We start from the raw sequence: 26,830 nt of genomic DNA on the forward strand, positions 1-26,830 counted from the left end.
TTAAATGAAAATGTTTTTTTTCTGTGAAAGTGCTGCAGCACGAGTAGATACAGGACGTGACAGCACAAATACATACTGATAAACAATTACGACTAACGCGGAAGAACCTTTTCAACTCAAAACAAACAACAACAGAGAACCTCCAAAAGGCCACAGAACCTTATTCAGCCCGTGTTACTCTGAGATTCAGGGACACGGCGGGTTTTATTTTGCTCCCCCGTCCTTGCTGACTAACCAGAAATAAAAGAAAAGACAAAGAGCTTCACTTCCTCCCAAATAAATAACAGTAGTTATCATAAAAACTGTAAGTGGTTAAGAGTGAATTCCCCGGACCCAAACTGCAGCTCGTGTACTAAATCAAGAATAGATCCCTCGTTTAGAGCGGCGAGAGACCAAAAGTGTCTCCACTATTGATTAACCATCATTCTTTCATGTAGAAACTCCTGCTCTCTGCGACCTTGATGTATCAGGAGTTCTTTTTCTGTCTTTTTTTTTTTACCAAGTCATCATTAAATCCATGTTGTTACAAAATGTCTAATAAATGAAAATAAACAAAAAAAAAACTGCTGCTGCAGCATTTTACAGAATAACATGTTCTCCAGGCTCTGATGTGATTTTGTAGGTTTGTAGGTTTCTGCAGATTCAAGGTTCAAAATATCTTGATGTGATAGTGTTTTTATCAGCAGTTGTTTCAGTGGAGATTGTCCAAATGCAGAATTTCCACTTGTTTGAGGAAAATTAATCTGTCCAAAAATCTAATTCCAAAAATCTTTTACAGCCAACAAGAACCTTTAGAGCAGAGGTGTCAAACTGGCGGCCCGCGGGCCACATGTGGCCCCACAATCACAATGCGGCCCGTCACTTAATATCATGTTTCTATGAAAACATGGCCCGCAACCTTCCTTTAAACACAGGCTCGCTGTGATAGAATATAGACAGAATAAAATACTAATTATCACTTACATATATAAGCTTTTTAGGTCTTTTAATTTACAGTTGTCCATGTTATTATTTGTTTAGATTTATTTTGCATCACAAGTATGTTATGAAAGTGAGGTATACATCGTTCCATATTAAAACTTTTACTTTGAAATTCTGTGAAATATCACCATGAAAATCCTTATTGTGATATCATGATGAAATATTGTGTAATCATTTTAAGCTCATATTGTTTCCTCATATTGTTTTTATCACCCCTGCTTTAAAGCAACGACATGTAGGAATCTCAACCCTTAAATAAGGTCTGCAAGATTAATTTCATAATAATTATCATTTTCATCTCTATATCTACTTATCTTTAGGAACTCCGTAGACGCAGCCTATTCAAATAGCGGCCCCTGGACCACATGCGGCCCATGGCCAGCTTCCCAGTGGCCCAGCCTTTGGTTCCACCAGAAACACTGAGCAAAAAACTACAGAGAAAAACTTTACACTGTCCGTCAGAGAGTCATATATAGCATCGATAGTTTTCTGTTTTCTAGTTTTTGTCTTTCGTTAAAGGCACTGTAAGTTTGTGGGTAATATATGACATAATGTTTACCTTATTTCAAAGAGTAACAAATGCTAGGACTGCACATAGTCATGATATGGCCCTAGTGTCCCCATGCAAGTCAGGGAGTTCAGCAGTTCCCTGACCTCACATTTTGAATCCGCAAAACCTTCCGACAACTTTTCAACGTGTTTTGCTCATTTACGTAGGGTGCAAATCCCCAAAATGGACGGCAAAATTGCAAATGGCCAACTTCCTGTTGAGTTGAGGCCATGGTTACGTTGAACTTTTTTATTCATCTTGGTCTATAAAATCTTCCCACCAAGTTTCGGGAAATTCCAAACTCAACGTGTGCAGAAGTCATGGGGCACTTCCTGTTTTGTGGTGAATGGTCAAAATTCAGAAAGGGTTGCCGTGGCCACGCCATTTTGGATCCACAAAACCTTTCAACAGCTACAGTACAAATTCGCATATTTTTTTATGTCGGTATGACAAACGCCCTCGGGCGAGATTGCTCATTTATGTAGGGTGCAAATCACCAAAGGGGGCGCCAAAATTCAAAATGGACAACTTCTTGTTAAGTTGAGGCCATGGTTACACTCAACTTTTTTGTTCGTCTTGGTCTATAACATCTTTCCAGCAAGTTTCGGGAAATTCGGTGCAACTTAATTTTGCCTCTGTATAGCACAGCTAATACTGTGCACTTTTGCAATGCACTCTGAGGTGTATGAAGGACAGATATGACCAAAATAACTTTGTATATCTGTCAAAATGTGCCTCAGACGTGATCCACAAATTGTCCTTAATAAGTCAAACACAGCAAAGTAAAGTTAAGTGGAGTTATGGGAACAAAGCTGTTGGACGCTGTCTAACTTTTTCTTCTTTCTCTCTCTTTTGCTCTCCATCTCACATGAGCTGCAGCTGTAACTACTCACCGTGACACTTCCTGTGGCCATCATTTCAAATTAAAAGCCCCCCTGCAGAGACATATCATCGTGTTCCTAATGACCGTGCAGAAGGAGCTCGCTGACACAAAAATGCACCGTCCAGTGTCAGTTATGTGTAAACAAATGACAGGACACCGTGATGCTCCGTCCGTCACTGTGTGTGTGTGTGTGTTTAAATCAAGTGAAACTCCAGTGTTTGCACTTTTTGTTTTTCCAGTGTAATGAGCTGAGCCTCTGGTCGGTGTCACAGTACGACACAGGTGAAGACGGCGTGTCAGTGAGACAGGATTCAGGTGATGCTCGCTCTATAACAGGACAATTTATGCCGCCATTAAGTTGCTGAATAATGGATGAAGGAAGGAAACGGACGGCAGCAAAGAGAGCATGAGAGCATTCATGTGTCTATGATCTTGTATACCTTTATGTTAAAGGAACCTTTAATGTGCTTTATTTTTCTCTGATGTACAGCACTTTGTTTCAGCTGTAGTTGTTTTTAAAGTGCTTATAGATAATATATCTATAAAGCTATTTATCTATCTATATAGATAGATAAGTTGGACTGGATTGGAAAACAAATATTACATTTGTACCTTAATTTTACAGCTGAGCAAAAAGTCCTCAAAATGTTTTAAAATCGGATTGAATTTGTAAAATGCATTTGGAAATGCGTCACAGTTCATAGTTCGCTTGGACAAAAATAACATAATCGCAATTATCGCTACGACACATAATGTTGTGTATTATTCCTATGGCAACTTACCAAGGGTGCACCTGCGGCACTGATCTGTGCTGTGTAAGAACTTTTCTAAGCTGCTTCACACATCTTTACCATCATTCACCCACAGTCGTTCACACGTTCATACGACACATCACACAACTTTCATGCACAGCTGTCAGGAGCAGGAGTGTCCTGCCCAAGGACACATCGACATGCAGACACGGGCGAAGCTGGGAATCAAACCCACAACCTTCAAGTCGAGAGACGACTCCCTCTACCACTGAGCCGCTGTGCGGCTTCACAGTGTTTTCACAGACACAAGATGAATTTCACATTCCCTCGTTTGTGGTATTTAGTCTGGCGTGAAACAAAAGACGAAGACATTTTCCAGTGAAGGTTCACGTTTACCGTAATTAAACAACTCTAGTCATATATAAAAGAAATAAGTTGCACGTGCTGCTACTTGATGTGAGCACAAAGGACAGACAAAGAAGACATTGTCTCTGGTTCTTGGCTCCTGTGTGCTGCCGTGGGCTGCATGTGTGTGTGTGTGTGTGTGTGTGTGTGTGTGTGTTGTTTTTCTTTAGGCCACAACAAACAGAGACGAGTCACCATATCTTATCAGATCAGGCTGCGCTCATGCTTCACAGCCATTAGCTCCTTCAGATGTTCTTTACCCAGCCACAAATACGCGCCGCGGTGAGATGTGATCGTGCCGGCAGAGAGCCGAGGCCGCGATGGAAGCAGGGAGTCGAGTTTAAAAAAGGAAAACAGTGGCAGCCGAACAATCACAGAGAGCCAAGGCTGGAGAGCAGCAGCAGCAGCCAAATACTGCCGACTCACACGCACACGTACCGACTCAGCCAATCAAATCACGTCCTACACAAGCACTAGTCAGTCAAATATGGGCAGCCAATGGTCCAGTGGGAAGAGAACTTGCTGGTTTAAATCTAAATAGGTCAAGGGTTGGAATCCCCATGGCTCTGTACTGATTGGGTTAATTGGACACTCTAAAACACATGTGTCAAACTGGTGGCCCGGGGGCCACATGTGGCCCTCCAATCGATTACATTTTAGACATTTCCTTTGCTAAATGTTGGAGATTAATGCACGTTTTCAGGGATTTTTAAGTCTTTTTTACTTTGATCTAAAGTTGGACATTGTTCGGTTTGATTCTTGTGTCAGACGACGCGCTCATGACTCTTCCAGTGACAACACTCTCTGACCAATCAGTGGCCGGCAGTCTGTTGACGTCACATTTTAGTATCGGCTCAGAATCTCGCCAGAGCAGGTACTAAAAAAAGCACCAGGTGCCAGGTTCTATCACTGATAAGCAGCTAGTGGAAAAGCGCCATATCTTTCATCACATGGTTCAAATTACAAATCTTGTTTTGTCACTGAAACTGAGCTTCTGGATAAAGTTGTTTGCCCTGTTGTCTATGTTTTTTGTCAAAGAGCACTGAGCAATGGTGGACGTCACATGACCATTAATTTAGCAACATTAGCAACTCTTGCTTCCTAATGGGCCATGATAAACACTGCTCTGCTAACGTCCGATAGCCGCGCCTAGCACCGAGCGCCCGACTCGCTCACTGTCGTGTGATAAAGCGGGCGCGTTCGTGTGAGTCCACCGTTAAATCTCTGCTTTCTCGTCTGTAAGCCCCCGTAATTCGTCAAGACTGAATTTACTTTCTCATCAAGGTCTTTTTGTGACAGAGAAGCAGTAATCTGTGGTGACTGCTGGCGAGCCAAGACTCAGTCAAACAATTGATGGATTTTCAAGCGGCTTCACCGCAGACAGCACACAGCTCAGCAGTCAGCAGAGTTCCCCCCCCCCCCGCGCTCAGTGACTTTCAAAAAACTCTGCTTTTCATTCTTTGCCTCCGCGACGTCACACTGAAGCCGGGGGAACTGGTGGCTCATCGGCTGGTGTCCCTCACCCCGACAAGGACACATGGGCTGTAAGAAGTATAACTGCTGGCACAGAGATCTGAGCCTCCGTCTGAGGGAACTCATCAGCACAACAGAGAGCGAATCCATTCATCACACACACACAGAGTGGGAGATCAATACAATAAGCACCAAGCTAAGTTTAACTTTCTGCTCCTTCAGTACATTGTTAGGAGCCACTGTGCACATTCAGAGCTGCAGAGTGAGTGGAAGGTTTGTGGAATGTGTAAACAAAAGCTACATCCGTACAAAAATCTTGGATTTTGGACACATTCAAATTTAGTTCATATGACCATTCAGGTGTGAAAAGAAAAAGAATATAGAATTGCCACTAGGAGGCGACTTTCAGAATTTCTTTTGAATACGAATCAATGCAAACATGAGATTACTCAATGGTTTCAATCGCGAGTTTCAGATCTTCTTCAACAGAACATTGCATCCACATATCATTGGACAGCTGTTATTGTTCAATAGGAGCCTGGTTTTCAAGGTTCAGAGTCTTATACATCGTTTGTTTCTTCGATTTTTAGCACCCTTCCCTTGGAGTAGCATAGTAAAATGGTCCGGTCTAGCTCCACTGTGACAGTCAGCTGATTGGATGACAGAAAAACGTCACTCCCTTGCGACCGGTGTTTCTTCCACACCCACAGTCTACTCTCATACACACCCCACCTACCGAGTAAATGTACTGTGGACCTTTTGGACCTTCAACTACCGCACCAGCAATTGGGCCCGTCCAATAAAGACTGACTTTTTTGTCCTCAGACACCTCAGGGACAGTCTTATGCCCTTTCACAAGCTGGTTAAATGTTGGTCAAGCAGCTGCTTTGCTGTGACTGGCCTGCAGACTCCATCAAAAGTCACAGTCGATGCATCCAAAGTTGGTGGCGCTGTAACACTTTTAAACTCAGTGTCCATGGTTTTTCTGGCTGCCACCCTGCTTTTATTTGTCTCCTCAAGTTCCCTCATCAATCATGTCAATTTCACTTTTTAAAGAGTTCTTACTTCTCTCCATACGCTCCTTGTCTGCGTCGTATTGTCTCATTGGCTCTGTTTGCTTTCATACTGGTCCTTCCAGGAACTTAAATCCCTCAGATCCACTCAGAATCTAGGAACCCGGACACTGAGCTCAGTCCAAACGCAAGCCTGACTCAGGATTTTACAGTTCCAAACCGTACCATGATGGAAACATGGCATTGGTTGCCACTTGGTGAGATTAGGAAGTGAATTATAGGTTTTCATTTCCAACTATCGCTATTTCTGCCCATCCAGACTCAAAGACAACCTCAGAGTTTTCAAACTATACTAGAACAGAGTCAGCAGCCTTCTTTACACTTCGTAGTGTGGACAGCAGGTTCATATGGAACAGAATTTGAATGGAAAAAGAGAACACATCTAAAATAATCTGTAGTTATTTGGGTACAGGATCTGATGTGTTTCCAACACTGTCAAAAATGACTTCCCCACACAACTAAGGCAAAGGTCACACTTCATGACTTTCAAATCCGTAGAATGGCTGTGCATCCCACACACGTCTTTTCAGTCACGGTAAGGTCACGACTACATGAGTGACCGGGGACAATCTGTCACACACAACACGATACTTCACAAGTCCTGAATGATTCCTTCTGCCATGAAAACACATTTGGTCCCGAAAGCAAACATTAGAAGTGACGCAGGGACTGATGCAGTGAAAGCAGACTTAATTCAGCTGTCATGTACACAAGCTGACAGCGGAAATGTGTCACATCACATTTTTATGTGACAGAGAGTGCATTTTGTTTGTCGCCGTCTCTCCTTCTCTTTGATCTGCCACTGTCGTGTTCTAGTTTTTCAGCCGTCGTCACCTCGCCCCGCTCTCTGATATGCAGATCAAATTTCCAGAAAGCTGAAAATGAGCTTGAGGTCTGTGACGCACAGGGCAGGCTTCTTTAATTGTGCCTTTTTATCTACTGCCAACTGCCAATCAAATGCAGATCGGGGGGCGGGGGAAGCATCCATTCTCCAAGTTTACATTGGTTTTTGACCAATAAATATGTCATTTACACATGCATGGGAAGGAAATAAATAAATATTCCTATGAAATGGGATTGAAAATGCCGTTAAGCTATGTAGGAGAAGGTTTATGTCATACATAAGCAGTGGTGGTTTGTCCTAAGTCTCACAGACATTGACTTTACCAACATGTTTAAGATATATATTTAATAAATGATCATGGTAGATGTTACACAGTTAGTGAATAAGTGATTTAAAATGTTCTACACTGTGCTTTCGGAGCACCAGAACATCAAACGCTGAAGTTTTTGCTGTTTTTACTGTCAAATATCAATCATTCCTAGAGACTGAGTACAAACACTGCTAAATAATACAGTAAGACAGTAAATGAAGAGTCTGTAGGTGTTGGAGTGAAGCTTTGACAGGTTTTAATAACTTTTATGTGGAAGAAGTCAATGCACTGGTAGCCCAGCCAGTAAGTCCATGTGGGCACTATAATGGTTACTAATCTGGTTGACAATATGGGCCCTTTATAATTTTCCCAAATATTACCCAGGTAGCCTGGAAACTGTACAAAGGGACCCATATTTTCAACCCAAACATAACCCTTTTGGGGCCCACATGGACATGCAGGCTGGGAGACTGCGTTGGCGCACCCTACTGGTGATACTGGTGACTGCATTTAACTTTTTACATACTGTGCCTCCCCTCCCTGACAGAAAATCTGAGATTGGTATCTTCGGCCACAGATCATGGGAGATGATACCTCTGTCTGTACCAGCGATGAGATCTGCCTTAAAACGAACGTTATTAAATGTTTAGATTTGGTGAAATTGGCTCGGTCCCTGCCTCTGTTATCACGAGCAGCCAGCAAACACGCCACGGCGAGATGGAGAGATGGGAAAAGAGTGTGTGCGCACAAGCCTGATTATCGTGGTGGGTCGAAACGCTCGAGAACCTTTGTGTGAGAGGGTCTGAGTGTGTGTTACAGGGACTTTTCTGGTATAAATGCTGACCTTGTCAGGACCAGCAGTCCTCATGGAGACCAAAACCTGGTCCTAATGAGACAGAACCTCATTTCGAAAGAAGTGGATACATTTAGGGCTAATATTTGGATTGTGGTAAGATTAAGATTAGGGTTAGACATTAGGTTAAGAATTTGATTAAGATGTTCAAATGAATGGAAGTCAATGCAGTCCTGAGAAGAAGAATATGTTTGTGTGTGTGTGTGTTCCAGGTATTACTAATGTTGTGGGGACCTCAATCTGTTTCCACAGACACATTATGTGGACTTTTCTTCCCTATAGGGACAAAAATCAAGTTCCCATCATGCAAAATATTATATTTTAAGGTGACGGCATGTTCTATGGCTAGGATGAGGTTGGTATTAATGTACTTCTCATTACCATAACTCCAAGACCGTTTGGGATATCTAGAAAATAAAAATAAAAAACTACAGGTCAGCAGAGAAATAGAGCTTTGCACGAATTCCGTGGAACGACTGTCCAATCACAGGCAAGATTCACCAGCCAACGGTTGTTATCTTGGAGAAAGTTCCAGAAGCACTCACTCATTGAACAGTGAATTTGACAATTCTACAGCCATGAAAGCTCAAAAAATCCAGGTGGCCTGAATATCAAGATGCTCATAAGAGGGTTGAAGTTAGGGTTAGGCCAGTAGTCGTTATGGTTGAGGTTAGAGTAAGTCGATGTAAAGTCTTCTGAAGTCATGGAAACCAGACTTATCATAGACACTAAACTTATCATAGAAACTTCATAACTTCATACTGTCTTCATATTAAAGACAATTCCCCCAGTGTGTGTGTGAGACATGGTGTGAGATGGTTTGTGAGATGTGGGTTTCTTATCGTGGATCCTGCCTTGCACAGATAAGACAGGAATGCACTTATGGAGGGGGAATCAGCTTAAACGCTGCTTCAGAAGAACAAAACAATCTGCCCTCTCGCCACCTGAGAGAGAGCTGCTTAACAGCTTTCCACCTCTGCTTCACTACACTCACTCTTACCACCGCTGCTGCTAATGTGTGGCACCCTTTTCTCCTTTAACCCCGTCTCCACCTCTCTGATGCAAAAGATTTCCCGTCCATGTAAAAATCACACAGCGCACAGTGCTTGTGATAAGCTGTGACAGCAGGTACTGTTGTCAGGGCTTTACCATTCCAAACTGTGAACCGTGCCATGGTGGGAACACGGCATGAGGGTCAGTGCCACAGAACGCTCCCTAACATGGAGTCGTTTTGCTGGATGTGTGATGCGGACGACATCTGTGAACATGTTTCTTAATTTTCTGTTGGGGGGGGGGGGGGGGGCGCTGGAGGTGAACTGCTTTCACAACTTGTCAAGTGCTTAACCACTGCAAACACAAACACACACACACTTGCTTCTGCATTCCTAAGCAGGATTATCTAGGTCTGTCTATTATTCACATGCTCATGTTCGTGGCTGTTTTCCACCACTGTGGGCTGGACTTAAAAAAAAAAAAAAAAAAACACACAACAGCAGCAAACATGAAATGCAATTATTTTTGATGGAATAACAAGGCGTCTTATGTGCATTCTCATCATAAAAATGTCACCGCGTTTGGATCTAATCACAAATGTGTTTTCATCAGGATCACACAACAGACCACACACACAGACACACAAACACACGCACACTTATTTTAATCTGTTTCACCCATTTTGCATTTCAGGGACACACAATAAATCATTTATACATATAATGTGTGTTAGTCTGCGGAGAAGAATCCCCTGGAAATATGTTTCTACGAGCACATGCTCATCTTCAGAACACCTTCATCTGACTAGTTTAAGGCAGATTTGACATGTAAATGACGCTCATTTTATTAATCCTGTCTTATTATCTGTGAGTTTCTTGTGTAAAGATGTAAGAATCATTGTAGAGCTGCAACTAACGATTATTTTCATAATCGATGAATCTGTCGATTATTTTCTCGATGAATCGTTTGGTCCATAAAATATCAGAACACCTTAAAAAATGTTGATTGGTGTTCGTCAAACCTGGAAATGATGATGTTCTCAAATGTCTAGTTTTGTCCACAAACCAAAATGATTCACTCTTAATGATTTCTTTGTTATTCAGAGCAAAGAAATGAAGAAAACACTCACATTTAAGAAGCTTAAACTATCGAAAATCTTGTTTTAATCATGAAAAAAGCTTTGAACCGATTAATCGATTTTCCAAATAGTTGTTCATTAATTTAGTAATCAATTAATAATCGATTCATCGATTAATTGTTTCAGCTCTAAAACATTGAGAATGAACGTTTTGAAGGAAACTACTGTACACGGACTAATGAATGACTCTCAGAGAAGTAGCATATGGCGACAAAATGACTCATGTGTGAACTTATCTATTCTGTGAACTAATACATTCACAGTGAGGACATCCTCTGTCCGTTCTTCACAAACCTTTCAATGTCACTGACAGTTCAATGTATACATAAAATATCAGATTATTCATAAAATATATACAAATATGATGCAAAATGTTAAAATGTAAAATAGGAGACGGAAAAACCTAATTTTAGCTCTGTTTCAAAGTTCACTGTGCAATAGTAAAGACAGTTGTAGCCGCTAGAGAACCTGATTTTTTGGAGTTGACGCTGAGCTGTAAATCAGTGTTGACAGCATAAGTGAATTAAATAAATTAAAGTGGTCCCAGGACTGATCCCTGGGGCACTCCCTTCAATATATAAAGGGGTGTGGAAGTGCCAATTTATGTCTGCACACACTGAAACCTGTTCCATTAGATCTATTGTTCTGACACTCCCACACTAATTAAGACTAAGTCAAGTTCACTGTGTAGTCCACATTGTCAAAAGCATAAGACTAATCAATAAGAAGGAGCGTGATGCTTGTTATGCTATTATTTACAACTTTAAAGGCTACTGTACAATCTGCTTTGTGACTGCACCTCACGAGGTCCAGTGTCACAAGCTTTCTTTGGTTCTTTTAATGCAGGGTCACATCTGCAGGTGCTTTTTAGCTTTTGCAATTTTTCTCATGATTTATTCTGACATGACAGGGAGTGTGTGTGTGTGTGTGTGTGAGCAGAAGGAAGAGTGTGTTCTGTTCTTTCTGCATCACTTATGGATTTTCAGTTATATATTTCACTTCATGACCGGCCTGTTTGAAGAGGACTGCGTGTGCCTGCGTCTCTTTCATCACTTCATGTTTTGACAGAGTGAATTGTTCTGGAACTATTTTCTGATATCCATTTATACATCCTTATAACTGACATTAAATGTAGTGACTCTTGGGACAATTGGCAGCCATCTTGAAAGCACCTCCATGCTAACGACGCGACACAAAATGAATGGAAACCGGGAAAGCTACATGTGTCTGTCAAATCTGAAAAGAAAACACTTAAGAATATCAAGGTGTTTGCCCTAAAATGAGGTAATGCCTTTTTTCGACGACACACGCGTAAGGTTTCACTTCACCAAACTCTTTTACGGCTCAATCAAGAGCTGTGACTTCTAGATTCATGTCATCCTGTCTACAAGCTTGAAATTCTCCTCTCTCTGTCTACTACGCTACGGGCACGAGAAAGTGCAGTGCCAAGTTTGACGTTGTTTGGATAAGTAATGCAAAAGACATCGTTAAATATATCGGTAAAAGAAGCACACATCGACTTTCGGCGCTCTACTGTAGCCACTCCCCCTCTCACTCAAACAGCACTGTGAGTGAGACAAGGCGCCTTGAAGCTGAGGCGGATGAGGAACACACAGTGCCTCCAACCACAGACTGTTCACCCCACTCCCCTCCAGGAGGCGTTACAGGTCTCTGCAGTTCCAGAGGAAGCTTCTCTCCTGCAGGTGTCACCCTACTGAACTGCAGCTCTGCATCCCGGTGACAACCAACCAACTGTTATGCAACCATGTAGTTAAATTTGCCATATTTATTGTATGCCATTATGTCAGTATCAGTATTTGCTTTCTACCATACACAAATAAAAATGTCAGCGACCTTTTGCTGTGTAATAGTAACAATGATCACTCAAACCAACAATTACTACAAACACACACAGACACAGATTTTGCAGTTGTTGCTAAGGGGAAACTTGGACTTTGGAAAGAAGCCTTAGCGACGGCTGACAGCTTACTGGAAATTAGTTGGGATGGCTTATTGAGAAGCAGGGAGTGACCGTGCATATAGTATTCTGGAAAGACGAAGGCGGATGTGTCTCATCCACTATCTTGGGGATCATGGACCTTTTGTAGTGTCTATCTCTTCTTAATAATGTTTCTGCTTCTAAGAATGCTTCTCAGACAATATTCTGTCCTTGTTATGTGTTTTTTTCATCCGTCTAATTCAATCCTAAGATGTCTGGGAAGGTTTGGTCAGCCATTGCTTCAGAAACATAAGTACTGTGAGAGTGTGGCGGTACCTGTGCGTCAGGCAGGGCGACGTCCACGATGACCGGCTGCCCGTGAGCCTCGCCGTTCTCCAGCCTGGAGTAGACCAGCTGGTAGCCTCTGATCTGACCGTGCTGCTTCACAGACAGCGGAGGCTTCCAGGTCACTCTGATGCTGGTGGAGTTGAGGGCGTCGGCCTCCACCTTTCTGGGAGGAGCTCCGGGCACTGCAGCAGAACACAGTGATAATCATGTGACATGTGAAATGGATGACAAAGGTTTTTCTGTCCTATTTATAGAAGTTTGATAGTTGAACAGCTTTGAAGTGGAGGGAATTATTATCCTATTAAAAATATTTATGTGTCCTTAATGGAGGCAGATGATTCGTTGTGGCGACCCCTACAGGGAGAAGCGGAAAGAAGAAGAATATCTTTATCTTTTGTCTAGAGTGTTTTCTAGAGCCAAAGGAGACAAGTAATACTTTCCGATTAACACCAAATAATTAAAGTCTCATTCTGTATTAATGAGATTTTCTTGCATTAGAGAGTCGTCAGAACTCTCTGTCCTTCACCGGCCTCATCAGTCTGACCCAACTCATCAAGTCATCTTTCCACATTGACAAACATGTTCAGGCTCAGCGGTGCTGGTCAAGTCTGGATTTTTCACAAAGTGGAAATTGACTTGAGCACAGTTCCTGTTTCCTTCCTCCTGCTCAGCCTCCCGGCCTGAACCGGCTCTGCCTTCATTTCCTGTGTGCAGCTCCTACTGATTCTCTGTCCAAGATGATTCTGTGCTAAATTAATAACCTTATTGATAAATTACTGGCAATATCATCCTCTCCACTGGCTCTGTTTATTTATTTATGTATTTGTTTATTTTCAGGGAGTATTGAAGAGAATTTGAAGAGTCTCTCTTCATCTCCAGCTCGAACACAGACACACAGAGGTTTGGTTGAAATCTCTCAGTGGATGTCAGTCTCTGAAACGGCTTCCTGCTCTTTGTGCTGAGTAGAGTAAACATAGGATGAGTGAAAAACCGGGTTCTTAGCAACAAACCGGTACAATGAGCTTGAGGAACTCGCAGTGCATAATGATGGTTAGCGGTCTATACTCTGAGCTGAAAGAACTGATAAATACGACATTCATTAACCTTTCTATGTACATGCAGGGCCACACATGGAGCACATGGCTGTTCCTGGTTCGCGTTCCCAGTCTGGGCCGTTTGCATGTTTTCCGTGTGTGTGTGTGTGTGTGTTTTCTCTCCCTACTTAGGGTTAAAAACATGCAGAGGTTAATTGAACACTGTAAATTGCCCCGTAGGTGTGAGTATGTGACTTAACGGTTGTTTGTCTCGATGTGTTTTGTCCTGCGATGGACTGGAGACATGTCCTTTTGTCCTGTGTCAGCTGGGATTGGCCCCAGCGGGCCCACGACTCTCTCATGTGGAGGATAAAGTGGTAGATGATGAATGAATGGATATAATTGTGTGACTAATCCTCCACTGGTAGATATGATGCGGAGTACGTCATCACATATTTATTATTACAGGTAAACACACTCACATATGCTAATTGACATAGTCATTCCTGTGGAAGCCCGTGGTGGAAGTGTTATGATCTGAGGTCATGGTCCAGATTTAACAACATTGTGTGACTAAAAAATGAACTATATACATTAACTGGATGACCAGGTTAAGAAGACACATTTGCTTGTCAATCCACAAGCAATAATAATAGTAAGCAATAGTGCTGTCAAACGATTCAAATATTTAATCGCAATTAATTGCATTAATGTCATAGTTTTTCATGCAAATCATAGCAATTAAGCGCACATTTATCGATTCTAAATGTCCCTTGATTTCTTTTTGTCCCATTATTTTTTTCTCATTTTAATGCTCTTATCAACATAGAAAAGTGGATCGGCTTGCTTTGTGCAAATGTTTTTTTTTATTGAGACAAAATCTCTGTCACCCTGCATATTTCGAGTTATTCATCTTATTCTGAGAGCCGCACAATAATAAGAGAGGCTGTGTATCAGCCTGCAGTGAATAAAGTGCCGTTCATCAACGCAGACGGAGTCCCGTGGTTTAATGTATTGTTGCCGTAACAAGCTAATCCGAACTAAAGGAGCTAGCAGTCTTCGGTGGTCTCCTTACTACGGTTCGGGGGTCTGCCAGCTTGGTTGGTAACACTGCATACATCATTACTTGGATGTGGGGAGTGCACCGGATACGGAGAGCTCGCTTGGAGACGGAAAAGCGTACAGCGCTCGCTATCTACTCAAAACAGAACGTTAGCCTACTCGCCGGCTCGCAAGCCCAAACGTGTGTGCAGCCTGTTGTTTTGATTCCGGTCTAGCTAGATCTGGTGTGGTGTTGTAGTTTTTCTAACGTTACTAGTTGTTGCAACAGCATGTGAAAAAAACGTCAAAGTTTGCTACGCCAAAAAGAACGTTAATCTCGCGATAAAAAAATTGACGCCGTTAAAATGGGTTTGCGTTAACACCGTTAATAACGCGTTTAACTGACAGCACTCATAAGCAATAAACTATGGCGGCGTGTCCACTGGAGAAGCCAAACACACACATACACGCTTTAGTGAGGACCAAAGCAAGTTGGTCAGCCCGGGCAGCCACTTGGGTAGCCTGTGGCCAAGTGGAAAGGGAACTTGGCTTGTACCCGGAAGGTTGCCGGTTCGAGTCCCCACCAGGTCGAAAGGGCTGGGGTACCCAACCCCCATTGCTCCCCGGGCGCTACTCAGTGTGGCAGCCCACTGCTCCTAATTCTAGGATGGGTCAAAATGCAGAGAATAATTTCCCTAAGGGGATTAATAAAGTATCTAAAATAAAAATAAACGTTGATGTTCATTTGGAATATTAACGTAAACACTCTGGTATTAAACCACTTCTTCAACAAACATGTAGAGAAGTGTCATTTCTACCATTTTGGTCGCAGTTAAATGACTGGTTTTGCTACAGTCCTGCTCTCTGTCTCCCTCTTTCTCTGTCAGTGGTACTGCAGCCTCACAGCAGGAGTCTGCTCTTCTCCCTGCTCTCTCTATCTCTAAGATAAAGTGGCAGAGGCTTCCATGTGTTTCTACATCGAGGTAAAAACACATTTTTGGGACAAAGACACCTCAGCTAGTTATCAAAACAAAAGCAATAGTGTAGGAACAGGTGCAGTAACTCGCATTTTTATGTTTAAGGAGGAGCTTTGATAACTAAGGCTCTAACGCATTATTGACGTTTTTAAAGCACAACTTAAATATCCTGCGCAGTAAACTGGAGAGGAACTGTTTTCACTCTTTACTCCACAGCTGTCATATTTTTTTTCACATGTTCTCAATCTCAGCCACTATTTTCTAACATCTCTGTATTTACTTTACACACTTCAACAGAAAACTTAGCAGCTTTGAGCAGGGTGTTGCATGACAGACGACGAGCAAAGCTGGATCTTTGCATTTTCATGACAGTAACACTTGCACTTCCATGCATGTTAAAAGTCCAATTTTAGTCGGACTGAGACAATAATTATTTTTCTGTAATGTCATTCAAACACTAAAATTGAGCTAGTCTTAATAGGACTAACATACCTGGATAATATGATTTATAGTCTGATTACTGCTGCATGTATACACTTAGTCTGGAGACGGACCTGGCGTTCTACACATGCAGCAAAATGTCCTCCCCGGTTTTTCTGTGACTTAAAGTTCAATAGGAAACTGATTTAATACACACTAGCTTATCGAGAGATACAGCGCCACCTACGGAGGTGGAGTCAGACGTACACGGCCAATAATTCAATTTTCTCGGCAAGTCATCCGATTGTCTTTTCTTAGTCAGACTATGGCCTTAGCGGGATTAAACTGTGCTTGTAAACGTTTTGACTCTTTGACAAAATTAGTATGACAACAATGAACCACGGCGCCGCTTTCTGCCATGTTTTTGTAAATGTTGTAAATTGTTGTGTTTTAAGGTCAATTGATCAGCTGTTTGGGGGCCAAAAAAAAGCAGATGGACGTGAACATTGTGTCTCAGTGTGAGGACACGTTATACTGAGCAGGAGAGAAGAGCTGCGCGTCCCTCGTCTGATGAGTGAGTGTCAGCCAGACAGTTATACACCTGAGGAAGTTACAAGGTAATGTGAAGGTTGTGAGCTATTTTTTGCAGGATATACACATCAAAGCTTGTCACACGGCGCCCCAGGAGGATGCTGGGAGCAGGCTGCAGAGCCCTCGTGTCCCACTATATAGAATATCAAAATGAGGCGATGAGATTCATGTAGACTGCTTGGTCAGCCTCAGAGGGAGGTGTAATTGAATACAAATGTGACTCGAACAAAAAACGAGGTGATGAGGCAGTGCAAGTTTAAATGGTATTCAAGTGAGATGAGGAGAGGGAGGGAGGGAGGGAGGGAGGGAGAGGGAGGAGTGTCACTTCTCTAATGTGATGTCAGCACTGTGTACTGTAGACTAATTAGAATCGTTTAACCTCCCATACAAGAATCAATGTTCAAGCTTTGTAAGAACAATGCCAACAAACCCGGTGTGTGTGTGTGTGTGTGTGTGTGTGTGTGTGTGTGTGCTCACAGCGACGTGCTAAGCGTGCTGGGATCCCAGAGCAGGAGAAGCAGCACTGACGTCACCTCAGATGATCTCCGTCTATTAACCTCAAACCTGTCCAACACTTTGACTGACAGGCTTCAAACTTGGCAGGTGGATTTCCGCCGACACTGACGTGCGCAGTGCCGAGTCTGGTGGTGTTTGGATAAGAAATGCGAGACATGCATCGCTAAACAAGCCCGTTCTGTGAGGCGGGGGGGGCCTCACAGGGAGAAAGATGCTGCCCTCACCTCCCTCTGCAAACTCTTTAAATTGCAAACTGTTACAGTCGACGATAACAAATGCAAGAGATGTCTGTCTGTCTGTCTAATAATCATATATCCGTTTGACAGGCTTCTAACTTGCCGACTTTGACAACATCTGGATGAGAAACACACTGAATGTGTACGGCAATAATAATACACTGCATAGGACATCTTTCTGTTCCTCACATAAATGGCCTGTGTTTCTATCGTGTTTTTCTTAATGTCCATTCAAAGCTGCTTTACACTTCAGTTTTATACTAACTATAAACTATAAGTGTGAGACGGCAGCATTGTGTGCTGTGTTGAGGCACGTGTTCAGCAGCAGCTGCTCCATTCTGTGGAGAACGGACAGACACTGGAGAAATGCAAGTCAGTGACGGCGAGCTGAAAGTCAAATGGAGTACAGAGATGTGGAAAGGGATGAAAGGAGTGAGATTAAAATTCAGCAGTGCTGCAGAAATACGTAAAGTGTATAGGACGAGACAGAGAGAAGGAGGACAGCAGGTGGAGGAGAAGGACAGTGGTCTGTGTGGAGATTTAGCTCTGACATCAGATTCATCCCGGAAGCTGAAGACACATACTCAAAAACAGATTTAACAGAAGTAAATAATAATAATAAAAAAAGCTAGAACATAATCTCCAGGAGGAATTAAGCTTTGAGACAGATAATATTTGAAGAATCTGCCTTTGATACAGACACGATGTAATCAAAGCAACAGTCATGTCTGCGTTTACAAGGCTGGAGAAGAAGAAAAAACCACGGGAAAAGAAGGTGGAGGAGCTGCTGTTGTTCTTGTCACATTGTCTATATTTAATATACATAACTCAGTATTTAATTTATTTCTATAAGAAAAAAAAGATACATTTATGTTAAACTTTAATTCAAAAATAAATCAGACGAGAATGGGAGTGGACCCAGATGTAACATGTTCACAGTCTCATTACAGGAGAATAAAAGTAGAAAATAAAAATGTTTGAGAAACATCAGCGAAATGTTTTCATTTCTTGTTTGTTTTGGTTTTAGAATTTGTTATAAAAATTATAGTCAGCAACGTTTAAAATGTGAGTGAAATTGAACATTTCCATGTTCAAATAATAACAATATGAGACTTAAAATATTTTTACTCAGGCTTCCTGTAGCTATTAACAATCGAGTGTTTACTAAGGTTGATTAAATAGTCAAATGTTCCGTGCTGCTATTGTTATTGTATTAATATTATCATTATTTTTATTCTTACAATAAATTATACAATAATTAATAAATATTGAAGGAGAGGAAGTTAAGAGTGTTTCTTGTATGGGGACACACGATATTACACTTATGATTATTTTTTTACTGTAATTTTGTGACATAACATAACTCCTCCTCATCACTTTCTATCTATTTAAAACAGATAAATCAGATATGATAAGAGTTGTACAGTATATTTGACAAATCCCACATTTTCAAATGTATTGACCGTCCAAACAAAAATCTCTGTCGTCACATCTGTGCGTTGTGACCCAGACTTTATGGGTTTTTTATGTATACATTCATAAATATGAGGGTCCCTGAGAAAAACTTTAAAAACACTGCTCTATATTAGTAAAAGCTGTCTTTTTAATACAGATTTGAACTAAATCAAGAAACTGACAGCAGCTTTATGTGTTAGTTCTGGTTGTGGGCAATAAAAATATATAAAATTCAGTAAAAACAAAATGTTAGAAGGCAAGTGTTGTCAGAGAGTTAGAGGAAATGTTTAAGACAGCAGAGACAGAGTACACGGTGCTCTGGAGACAAAAAGTGTAGAGAAATCTGAGCTTCAGCTTCAATCTTTCAACCACAAATAGAGAGAAAACAGATCTGTGTATTATTTTCTTACGGCCCAGTGAATTTCAAACTACAGTCATAACAACACAGGGCCAGTGACTGACATTTGTAAGACTAATATGATAAAGAGGTAAATGAAAGGAAGGAGGAGGCAGAGCAGAGCCGGTCACGACACTGAGCAGAGCCTCTGTGCTCGACTTGCTTAAACCTCTGTGACATTATCCAGGAATGATCCTCGGACAGTTTGATTCTCTCCAGTGAAGAGCTTGTTTCATGATGTGTCCAATTATGTCTTCATAAAACCATGGGAATCCTCTTTGGATGAGGATTTGTTGTAATGTGTTGTGACTCACATACATGTGAGCACTGAGCTGAGCCTGTGCTCTGTCTCTGAGCCTGCGTTTCTGAGCCTGTGTTTCTGATCCTGCACTCCGTCTCTGAGCCTGCGCTCTGTCTCTGAGCCTGCGTTTCTGAGCCTGTGTTTCTGAGCCTGCGTTTCTGATCCTGCACTCTGTCTCTGAACCTGTGCTCTGTCTCTGAGCCTGCGTTTCTGAGCCTGCAATTCTGATCCTGCACTCTGTCTCTGAACCTGCGCTCTGTCTCTGAACCTGGGCTCTGTCTCTGAGCCTGCGCTCTGTCTCTGAACCTGGGCTCTGTCTCTGAGCATGCACTCTGTCTCTGAGCCTGCGCTCCGTCTCTGAGCCTGCGTTTCTGAGCCTGCGCTCTGTCTCTGAACCTGGGCTCTGTCTCTGAGCCTGCACTCTGTCTCTGAGCCTGCGCTCCGTCTCTGAGCCTGCGTTTCTGAGCCTGCGCTCTGTCTCTGAACCTGGGCTCTGTCTCTGAGCCTGCACTCTGTCTCTGAGCCTGCGCTCCGTCTCTGAGCCTGCGTTTCTGAGCCTGCGCTCTGTCTCTAAACCTGGGCTCTGTCTCTGAGCCTGCGTTTCTGAGCCTGCACTTTGTCTCTGAGCCTGCGTTTCTGAGCCTGCACTCTGTCTCTGAGCCTGTGCTCTGTCTCTGAGCCTGTGCTTTGTTTCTGAGCCTGCGCTCTGTTTCTGAGCCTGCGCTCTGTTTCTGAGCCTGCGCTCTGTCTCTGAGCCTGCGCTCTGTCTCTGAACCTGCGCCTTTTTTATTAGATCTATGATTTTGTTTGTCTTATTTATCGCTGATGTACAGCACTTTGTTTCAGCTGTTGTTTTTTAAAATGCTTTATAAATAAAGTTGGATTGGATTTGGTTCTGCTTTTAAACGATTGTTTATATGATTATTCATCCATGTCCTGAACAGTACAGATCCTGACGTATAACATAAGCTAAGTTTTGCTTAGTCACAGATGTTTGTATAGGAACATTCACCATGCTTTGTAATTTGAGGGGCAGTTATATCATGTTATAACTGATCAGCTGAAGTGGAAGCTACAGCAGAAGGAGGAGGAGGAGGCGACAGGAGCAGAAAGTTCTGGAAGGTTGACGCCCATGACACCGTTACATACCATCCTCCTTGGTTCTGACGCGGGCTGTAGGGCTCTCTGGACCAGGCCCGACGTCCGTGTAAGCCCTCACCCACACCAAATACTCGGTCCACCTCTCCAGGTCGTCCAGCACGTAGCTTGTGACGTTAGCGCCGATCGTCCCTGACACCTGGTGGCGCTCCATGTCCTCCCCTGTGACTGCCTGGTAGGCGAGGGAGTAGCGCACTATCTCACCGTGGTGGCTGTCTTTGGGCGGCGGCACCCAGCTCACCTTGATGCTGGTGGAGCTGAGGCTGAGCAAGCGTACGTCCTGTGGCGGGGCCGAAGGGGCTGATGGGAGGAGGGGAGGAGTGGAGGAGGGAAGGTTCATGGTCAAGCAGGGTGGATAATGGAGGACAAAATGACTGACCCTCTGAACTGTGACAGTGTGCGACAGGAACAGGCTGAAGATCATTTTTGTACATACTGTGTATATATATATATATATATAATCTATAATTATAATGTTAATATATATAAACTGGCCATCAATGGCATCATTTTTTTAGTTTGGAGTCAGGAAGAAGGTGACAGGTTACGCGTGTGAAAGCTTTAAGAGCATTGTAAAAGTTACGGCTGGTATATTATCCCAGGTAATGGAACTATACACTTACACAATTATTATATTTCATGATTATAATTGAACCTCTAATCCTACTTTTTAAAGGTTATTATGAACAATGTCATGCATCGCACATTAAGGAGCAGACGGTCGCTCTTCTCAACTGCAATCAGACTTTATTATTAATCCTCTCACTCGGCCATGATAGACTTTTTTAGCATCTTTAAATATATCAGTTTATGACCATTTTACTTTACATTCATCTGTCCTCATTATTTTTGCTCCCTCACATTTAATTTAATTTTATTTATTTTTATGCTTTCACTTTATTGTTATATACTATATTACACATTTGACTTTTAAGACTCACTTCTTTTAACTGTAAGATATTTTCTGTGTCTATGAGGTAATAATGTAAAATTAGGATTAATTAAGATAATTTTCATGTCTATAGTTAACCTTTTATGTTGTGTACTATGTGTTTTGAGACAATAAGAACTCAATGTTACAATATCTAATTTTAATCAAAAGGCTTCTTTCAAAACTATATTCATCGAGAAAAAAATCAGATATAAACCATTTATGGATCTGACTGGATTTTTAACCTTCGTTGAAAGCGTGGCATTTATCAGTTTAACTGTATAAATTGTTTTGTTCATCTCTCAGTTTTCTTTATTTCTTTTATGAACACTTTTACACGTTGTGTAATTTCAATCTGTGCTTGTTTGTATAGTCTCTACTAACCTGTGTAATTGGGAATAAAAAATTCATACCTATGTTTGAATGCAACTTTTAGAACGTTTAGGGTTTAAAATGGACAGTTAAAAGTGAATTTTTCTGCTCACAAATGTCACAGTCCGGAGGGCAGGCTACAAAAAAACAAACAAACAAACAATAAAATCAGGTGAAACATCACAATGTTACAACATTTCTGTAAAACAAGAGGAATCTCCTCACATTCAGTACATTTACACTAGTGTGAAGTTTCACCAACTTAAGAGTAAAAACAAGCACATGGCAGATGGACAACAACACAAAATAACACAAAATAACACACACAGACGAGCAGAACTGAACAAATACTATGACAGCAGAGTGAGCGTGCATTAGGGACACTGGGACTCTCTCCTGTGATTTGGCAGCAAAGTCTGTGTTGAGCTGCTTTTGTTCGCTTTCTCCAGAGCTGCCTTTGATAAGAGAGACGCACATGAGGAGCCACAATTCACACACACACACACACTGAGGAACCTTTGGATGCATCAGTGCAGCTTGTGATCAAAGAGACACAGCTCCATGTGTGGGAGAGTCAGAGCTGCCAGATACACATGTAAACACAAACAGAGCAGTCGGGGCAGAGGCTGCATGGGGATTAACGGCCAACTCGCACGTACAGTAAATACGCAGTGGAGGTGTCATCTGAAATGCTTCTAATTCTCATTCAATGGAGCTCCATTCTGGGTCTGTTTTGCTTCACTTTCCAAGATGTCGTCCAAGCAACTCATTTTACACTATTTGAAATTCCATCACATTTGACATTTATGTGTTCCAGTCAAACAAGGAAAGAACATTTCATCAAATTCAAGGACTTTTCAACGACTTCCCAGGACTAATTCCCTCAATTTCAAGAACAGAATGTGCTGACGCAGCTTAAGATGGGAGGGCAACTTGTAAGAGTGTCTCCGTCCATGATGGCGTCCACTTTTATTGCTTTGCAGCGTGCTCTGCATGGGATCTCGGGTCAAAGTCAGTCTTTGGCACTTGGATCTTGGTTGTTCTCCACTTTTCCGATGATTTTTTTGTCAGACAAATTGAACCCAACAACGGTGGAAACAGTGGACATTACATCACTATCACATTAGCAGCTGTTGACGGCCATGACAGATCGGCCATTTTGCTGGGTTATTTTTCAACCACAGATTTCTTCATGAGAAACAAAGTTACCAACTTTATCCAACTTCTGTTCCTCAAACTTATCTTGGGACCAACTTTGACCAAGAGCTTGAGAAGTGCTGCTCTCGTCTTTATGTCCGGGCTCCTTTGATGGTCAGGAGGTGACAGAGTCTTTAGACCTGTTTCCTGACATGGAGCAGGAGACATGTGGAACTCAAAGAGACAAATCTGAACTGTGGTGTTTGCAGTGAGACTGCTGCCTCAGTGATTCCACTCCTGACAGCTAAAGCACGTCGCTGTGGGAGAGCTTAGATTCTTTTAAGGAGCTGACATAAATAATAAAGCATGCCAGAGACACAGGCAAAGGTCCAGTCATGGATATGCAACCAAGCGCTGACTCAAAGGTGTTCGGTCGTATACCGCTGTAGCACTGGTTCTCCACAGAAGCACACTCAACACTTTATTTTGAAGGAAGGTGACAATCATGATGACACCAGTCTCTCTCTGTAACAGTCTGAGTTGAACTGGTCTTACATCTATTTGTCCAAATCCATAATGTGCACATGTGATTTACAGTATTAAACAAAGGCTGCAGGGTTCAAATGTATCATATATTAGTAAGCACATTTTATTTAATTATAGGTGTTTTATGGCAACTATTTTGATAAATGATTAATCATTTGAGTGTCATTTCCATATATATTTTTAAGCTTCTAAGTGTGAAAATATTCTTTGCTCATTTATGACAAAGAAACCAGAAATACTAAACAATTTGAGTACATCAGGAAATAATTTTTCGCCATTTGACTTAAGAAAATCACATGAAGAAGGAACAAAGAACACTTTAAGCTATCGTTTGTAACTTTTAAATAAAAACACATTTCTGTTACATTCATATGAGCTCACACAGTGCACTCTGTTCCTCTGTGTAACAGCGTTCGAGCAGTTCTGCACTGGAGTTTGAACATTGGGTTAAAAACCATAATTATCTCAAAGGGCAATTTAACCCTTTAGAGATCCTAAGGACATTTTTGTGCCATACCGTTTTTTATTTCTATTTTCAAGCCATTATAGCTGTGTGGAATGATTATAGCTCAAACCTGCCAGAGAATATTATGTATAATAAAGCTGACATCTTTTGCCGTTAGGGACAACTGTGTTAGGATATTAATGGACCTCTTAAGGGTTAACACCAACCAGTTTCGACCTTCAACGTCTTCATCAGGGTGCAATATGGTGGACGATGATTTATCAAAACAGTTTTACATACCTTTAAGGTCAGTGTTTAATTATCTTCTAAGTATGTTTGAATAAAGGATGTATGTTGTTCCCGCTTTACGCAAAGAGTGTCTGGAATTTTGCTTTTTTCTCAATTACTTGAGAAAATAAGTGAGAGGCAGATTCAGAAAACAATAGATAGTTGTAGCCATATATATATATAAAATATATCAATGTCATTATGTGCCTATAAGTGAGCAGGGGTGGAGTGAAGCGGTGGCTTTTACGGCTGACAGAAAACTCCTCAGAATGACATTTTCTCCTGTTGCCTCGGTGCATGAGCTCTGTAAATGAGTTGCATGTTCAGCAGGATCAAGCCTGACTGGCACACGCGGAACAAGTCCTGCGCAGACTAATGATTACATTTTGTGCGCTTGAATCTTGAGATTTGCAATTACACAGTTCTGCGAGTCAGTGCAGCTGCTGTTACTGTATAACAGTCACTGATGATGACATCCACTCAGTGTTAGAGGTCGTCTGAAGCCGGCAACAGACTTTAGAAACAAGTGCAGCAGATGGACGACGGATGAGGCAGATTTGTTTAGGCCAACGCAAAGTTGATTAACATGTACTAAACAGCATTTACTGTTTATCTCTCCAAATGAATTATGTATGGTCTAAATATTTAATACATGAACATGTTTTGTCAAATAAAGTTATGGATGAAAAATTGACATTTCTATGAACTTGGCAGCATTTATCAAGATTCTGAGAACAAAAATGTGTAAGTTTACATAAATAATCAGTCAATTATTTAGTATTAGTCAAAATTGTGTAAATAAACTGTAACTACGACAGTGATGTCTCTCATTCCTACTGAAAATCACAATTATTCCACAATACTGTGATAATAATATTATCTTTAGTGACAGTGTATTTCCACTCGCCTCTTTCACATGATATCAGAAAAGCAAAATAAATCAACATTACAAAGACTTGAAATGCCTTAAACGTGAGGAAACGTGCTTAATTTCGGTTTGAGATTTTGAGAGTCCTTTAAGTGATATATTCACTTAAAGCAGTCTCTGATAAGTGTTTTCAACCTTCTTTTAGTTCAGAATGGTGTTTGTCATATGCTCGAAAAACACCCGAGCTTTGCCACAGACTCGATCAAACACCTGGTGTGAAACTGAATGCTTCTTCAAGTGCTTCCATGCTTGAAAATCCAGGAAAAAAACGACTTGTAAACAGGATATAACAAACTTAAACTCCACCATCTTCTCTTTTATGATGGAAACAGCCGGCGCAGGGACGAGTTCTCTGAGGCCTGATTTACGTGTTGGTGAATGGCATCGTTCTCTGCCTGAAGGCGTTATCCTGGCTGTGTGACGTCAGCTACTGTACTAGGACCCTATAAAGTGTCACGTGCATGTCTCCCGTCTCTCTTCCCTTCACCCGGCGTCTGCTGTCAGACTGACAACCACTCAAAATGACAAATGACTCTCCGTGACCATGACACCAGCGCCCTATGACATGTCAGTCGGTATCAAGATTAACTACATGTCTTGTGTCCGGTTATGTACGGTATACTTTTTAACATATTCTGAGTTTGTGTACCCTGTCTGGTCCATGTTCGGAATGACAATAAAGAAACCTTGAACCTTAAATCACATGGAGACAAGGTTCAGACGATATTTAAAGGGGTCATCGTGATACTTTTAAGTAAACAGTAAAAGAATGTTTTTTGAATGACCTGCATGTGTTGAGGTGACGTGAGAAGGATGCAGTACTTACTGGACTGGGCGGTTCTGGCCTCGATAGGCTGAGAAAAGACTCCTAAACCCATCTCAGATCTTGCTGCCAGAGAAAACATGTACATCGTATCTGGCCTCAGACCATCCACTGCGTAGAAGCCCGCTGGGCCGAAGGTGGCACGTTGCTGTGGAGACATGACACACGACACGACATGAGGCCAAGATCTAAACATACTGTAGATATAAATTAACGGTCTATTATTATTCTTTATCTTCTCATCTAATGGATTCAGCCGATCTAGTGCTTAGCCAACGTTTTTATAAAAGGCCAAAGGTACGATAATTTGGCCGTTTCATTGAACACGTCGCAAACCTTGTTTGTGATTTGAGAGCAGCTAACCCATCACATCAGCACGCCTGTGAATATTCATGACTTGTCTCCCTTCTGTAAAAAGCTGTGGTGCAGTGTGTAGGTCTTTTGGCTTTTATTTTGAAGGTAAGATTGGATTGGATGTGATGGATTGGATTTTCTGGCAGCCCATTTCTGCCAGAAAAAAAAAGTGGTAAAACCTATCAATATAAAGTAAGTCGCAATTATGAGATAAAAAGTGTAAATTAAGAAATAAAAAAGTCTAAATTATGAGATAAAAAGTGTAAATTAAGAAATAAAAAAGTCTAAACTATGAGATGAAAAGTCATAATTATGAGATAAGAAGTGTAAATTAAGAA

General features: G+C 41.7%; 1 protein-coding gene across 19 annotated transcripts in view; it reads right to left on the reverse strand.

The window, feature by feature from the left end:
• The window catches only part of ptprfa (protein tyrosine phosphatase receptor type Fa), a 316,842-nt gene that overhangs the window by 81,493 nt on the left and 208,519 nt on the right, over positions 1-26,830 (reverse strand). For 11 of the 19 annotated variants that reach the window (XM_058637876.1, XM_058637872.1, XM_058637882.1 and 8 more), the window contains 3 exons: positions 26,142-26,286; positions 20,660-20,968; positions 12,531-12,724 (listed from right to left, as the gene is read on the reverse strand). In XM_058637876.1, the coding sequence (XP_058493859.1) occupies positions 12,531-12,724; positions 20,660-20,968; positions 26,142-26,286 (648 nt within the window). The remainder of the gene's footprint in view (positions 1-12,530; positions 12,725-20,659; positions 20,969-26,141; positions 26,287-26,830) is intronic. The other 8 variants (XM_058637888.1, XM_058637886.1, XM_058637892.1 and 5 more) reach the window with 1 other exon arrangement.

Source organism: Solea solea, chromosome 9 (assembly GCF_958295425.1).
Source record: "Solea solea chromosome 9, fSolSol10.1, whole genome shotgun sequence".
NCBI classification, from domain to species: Eukaryota; Metazoa; Chordata; class Actinopteri; order Pleuronectiformes; family Soleidae; genus Solea; species Solea solea.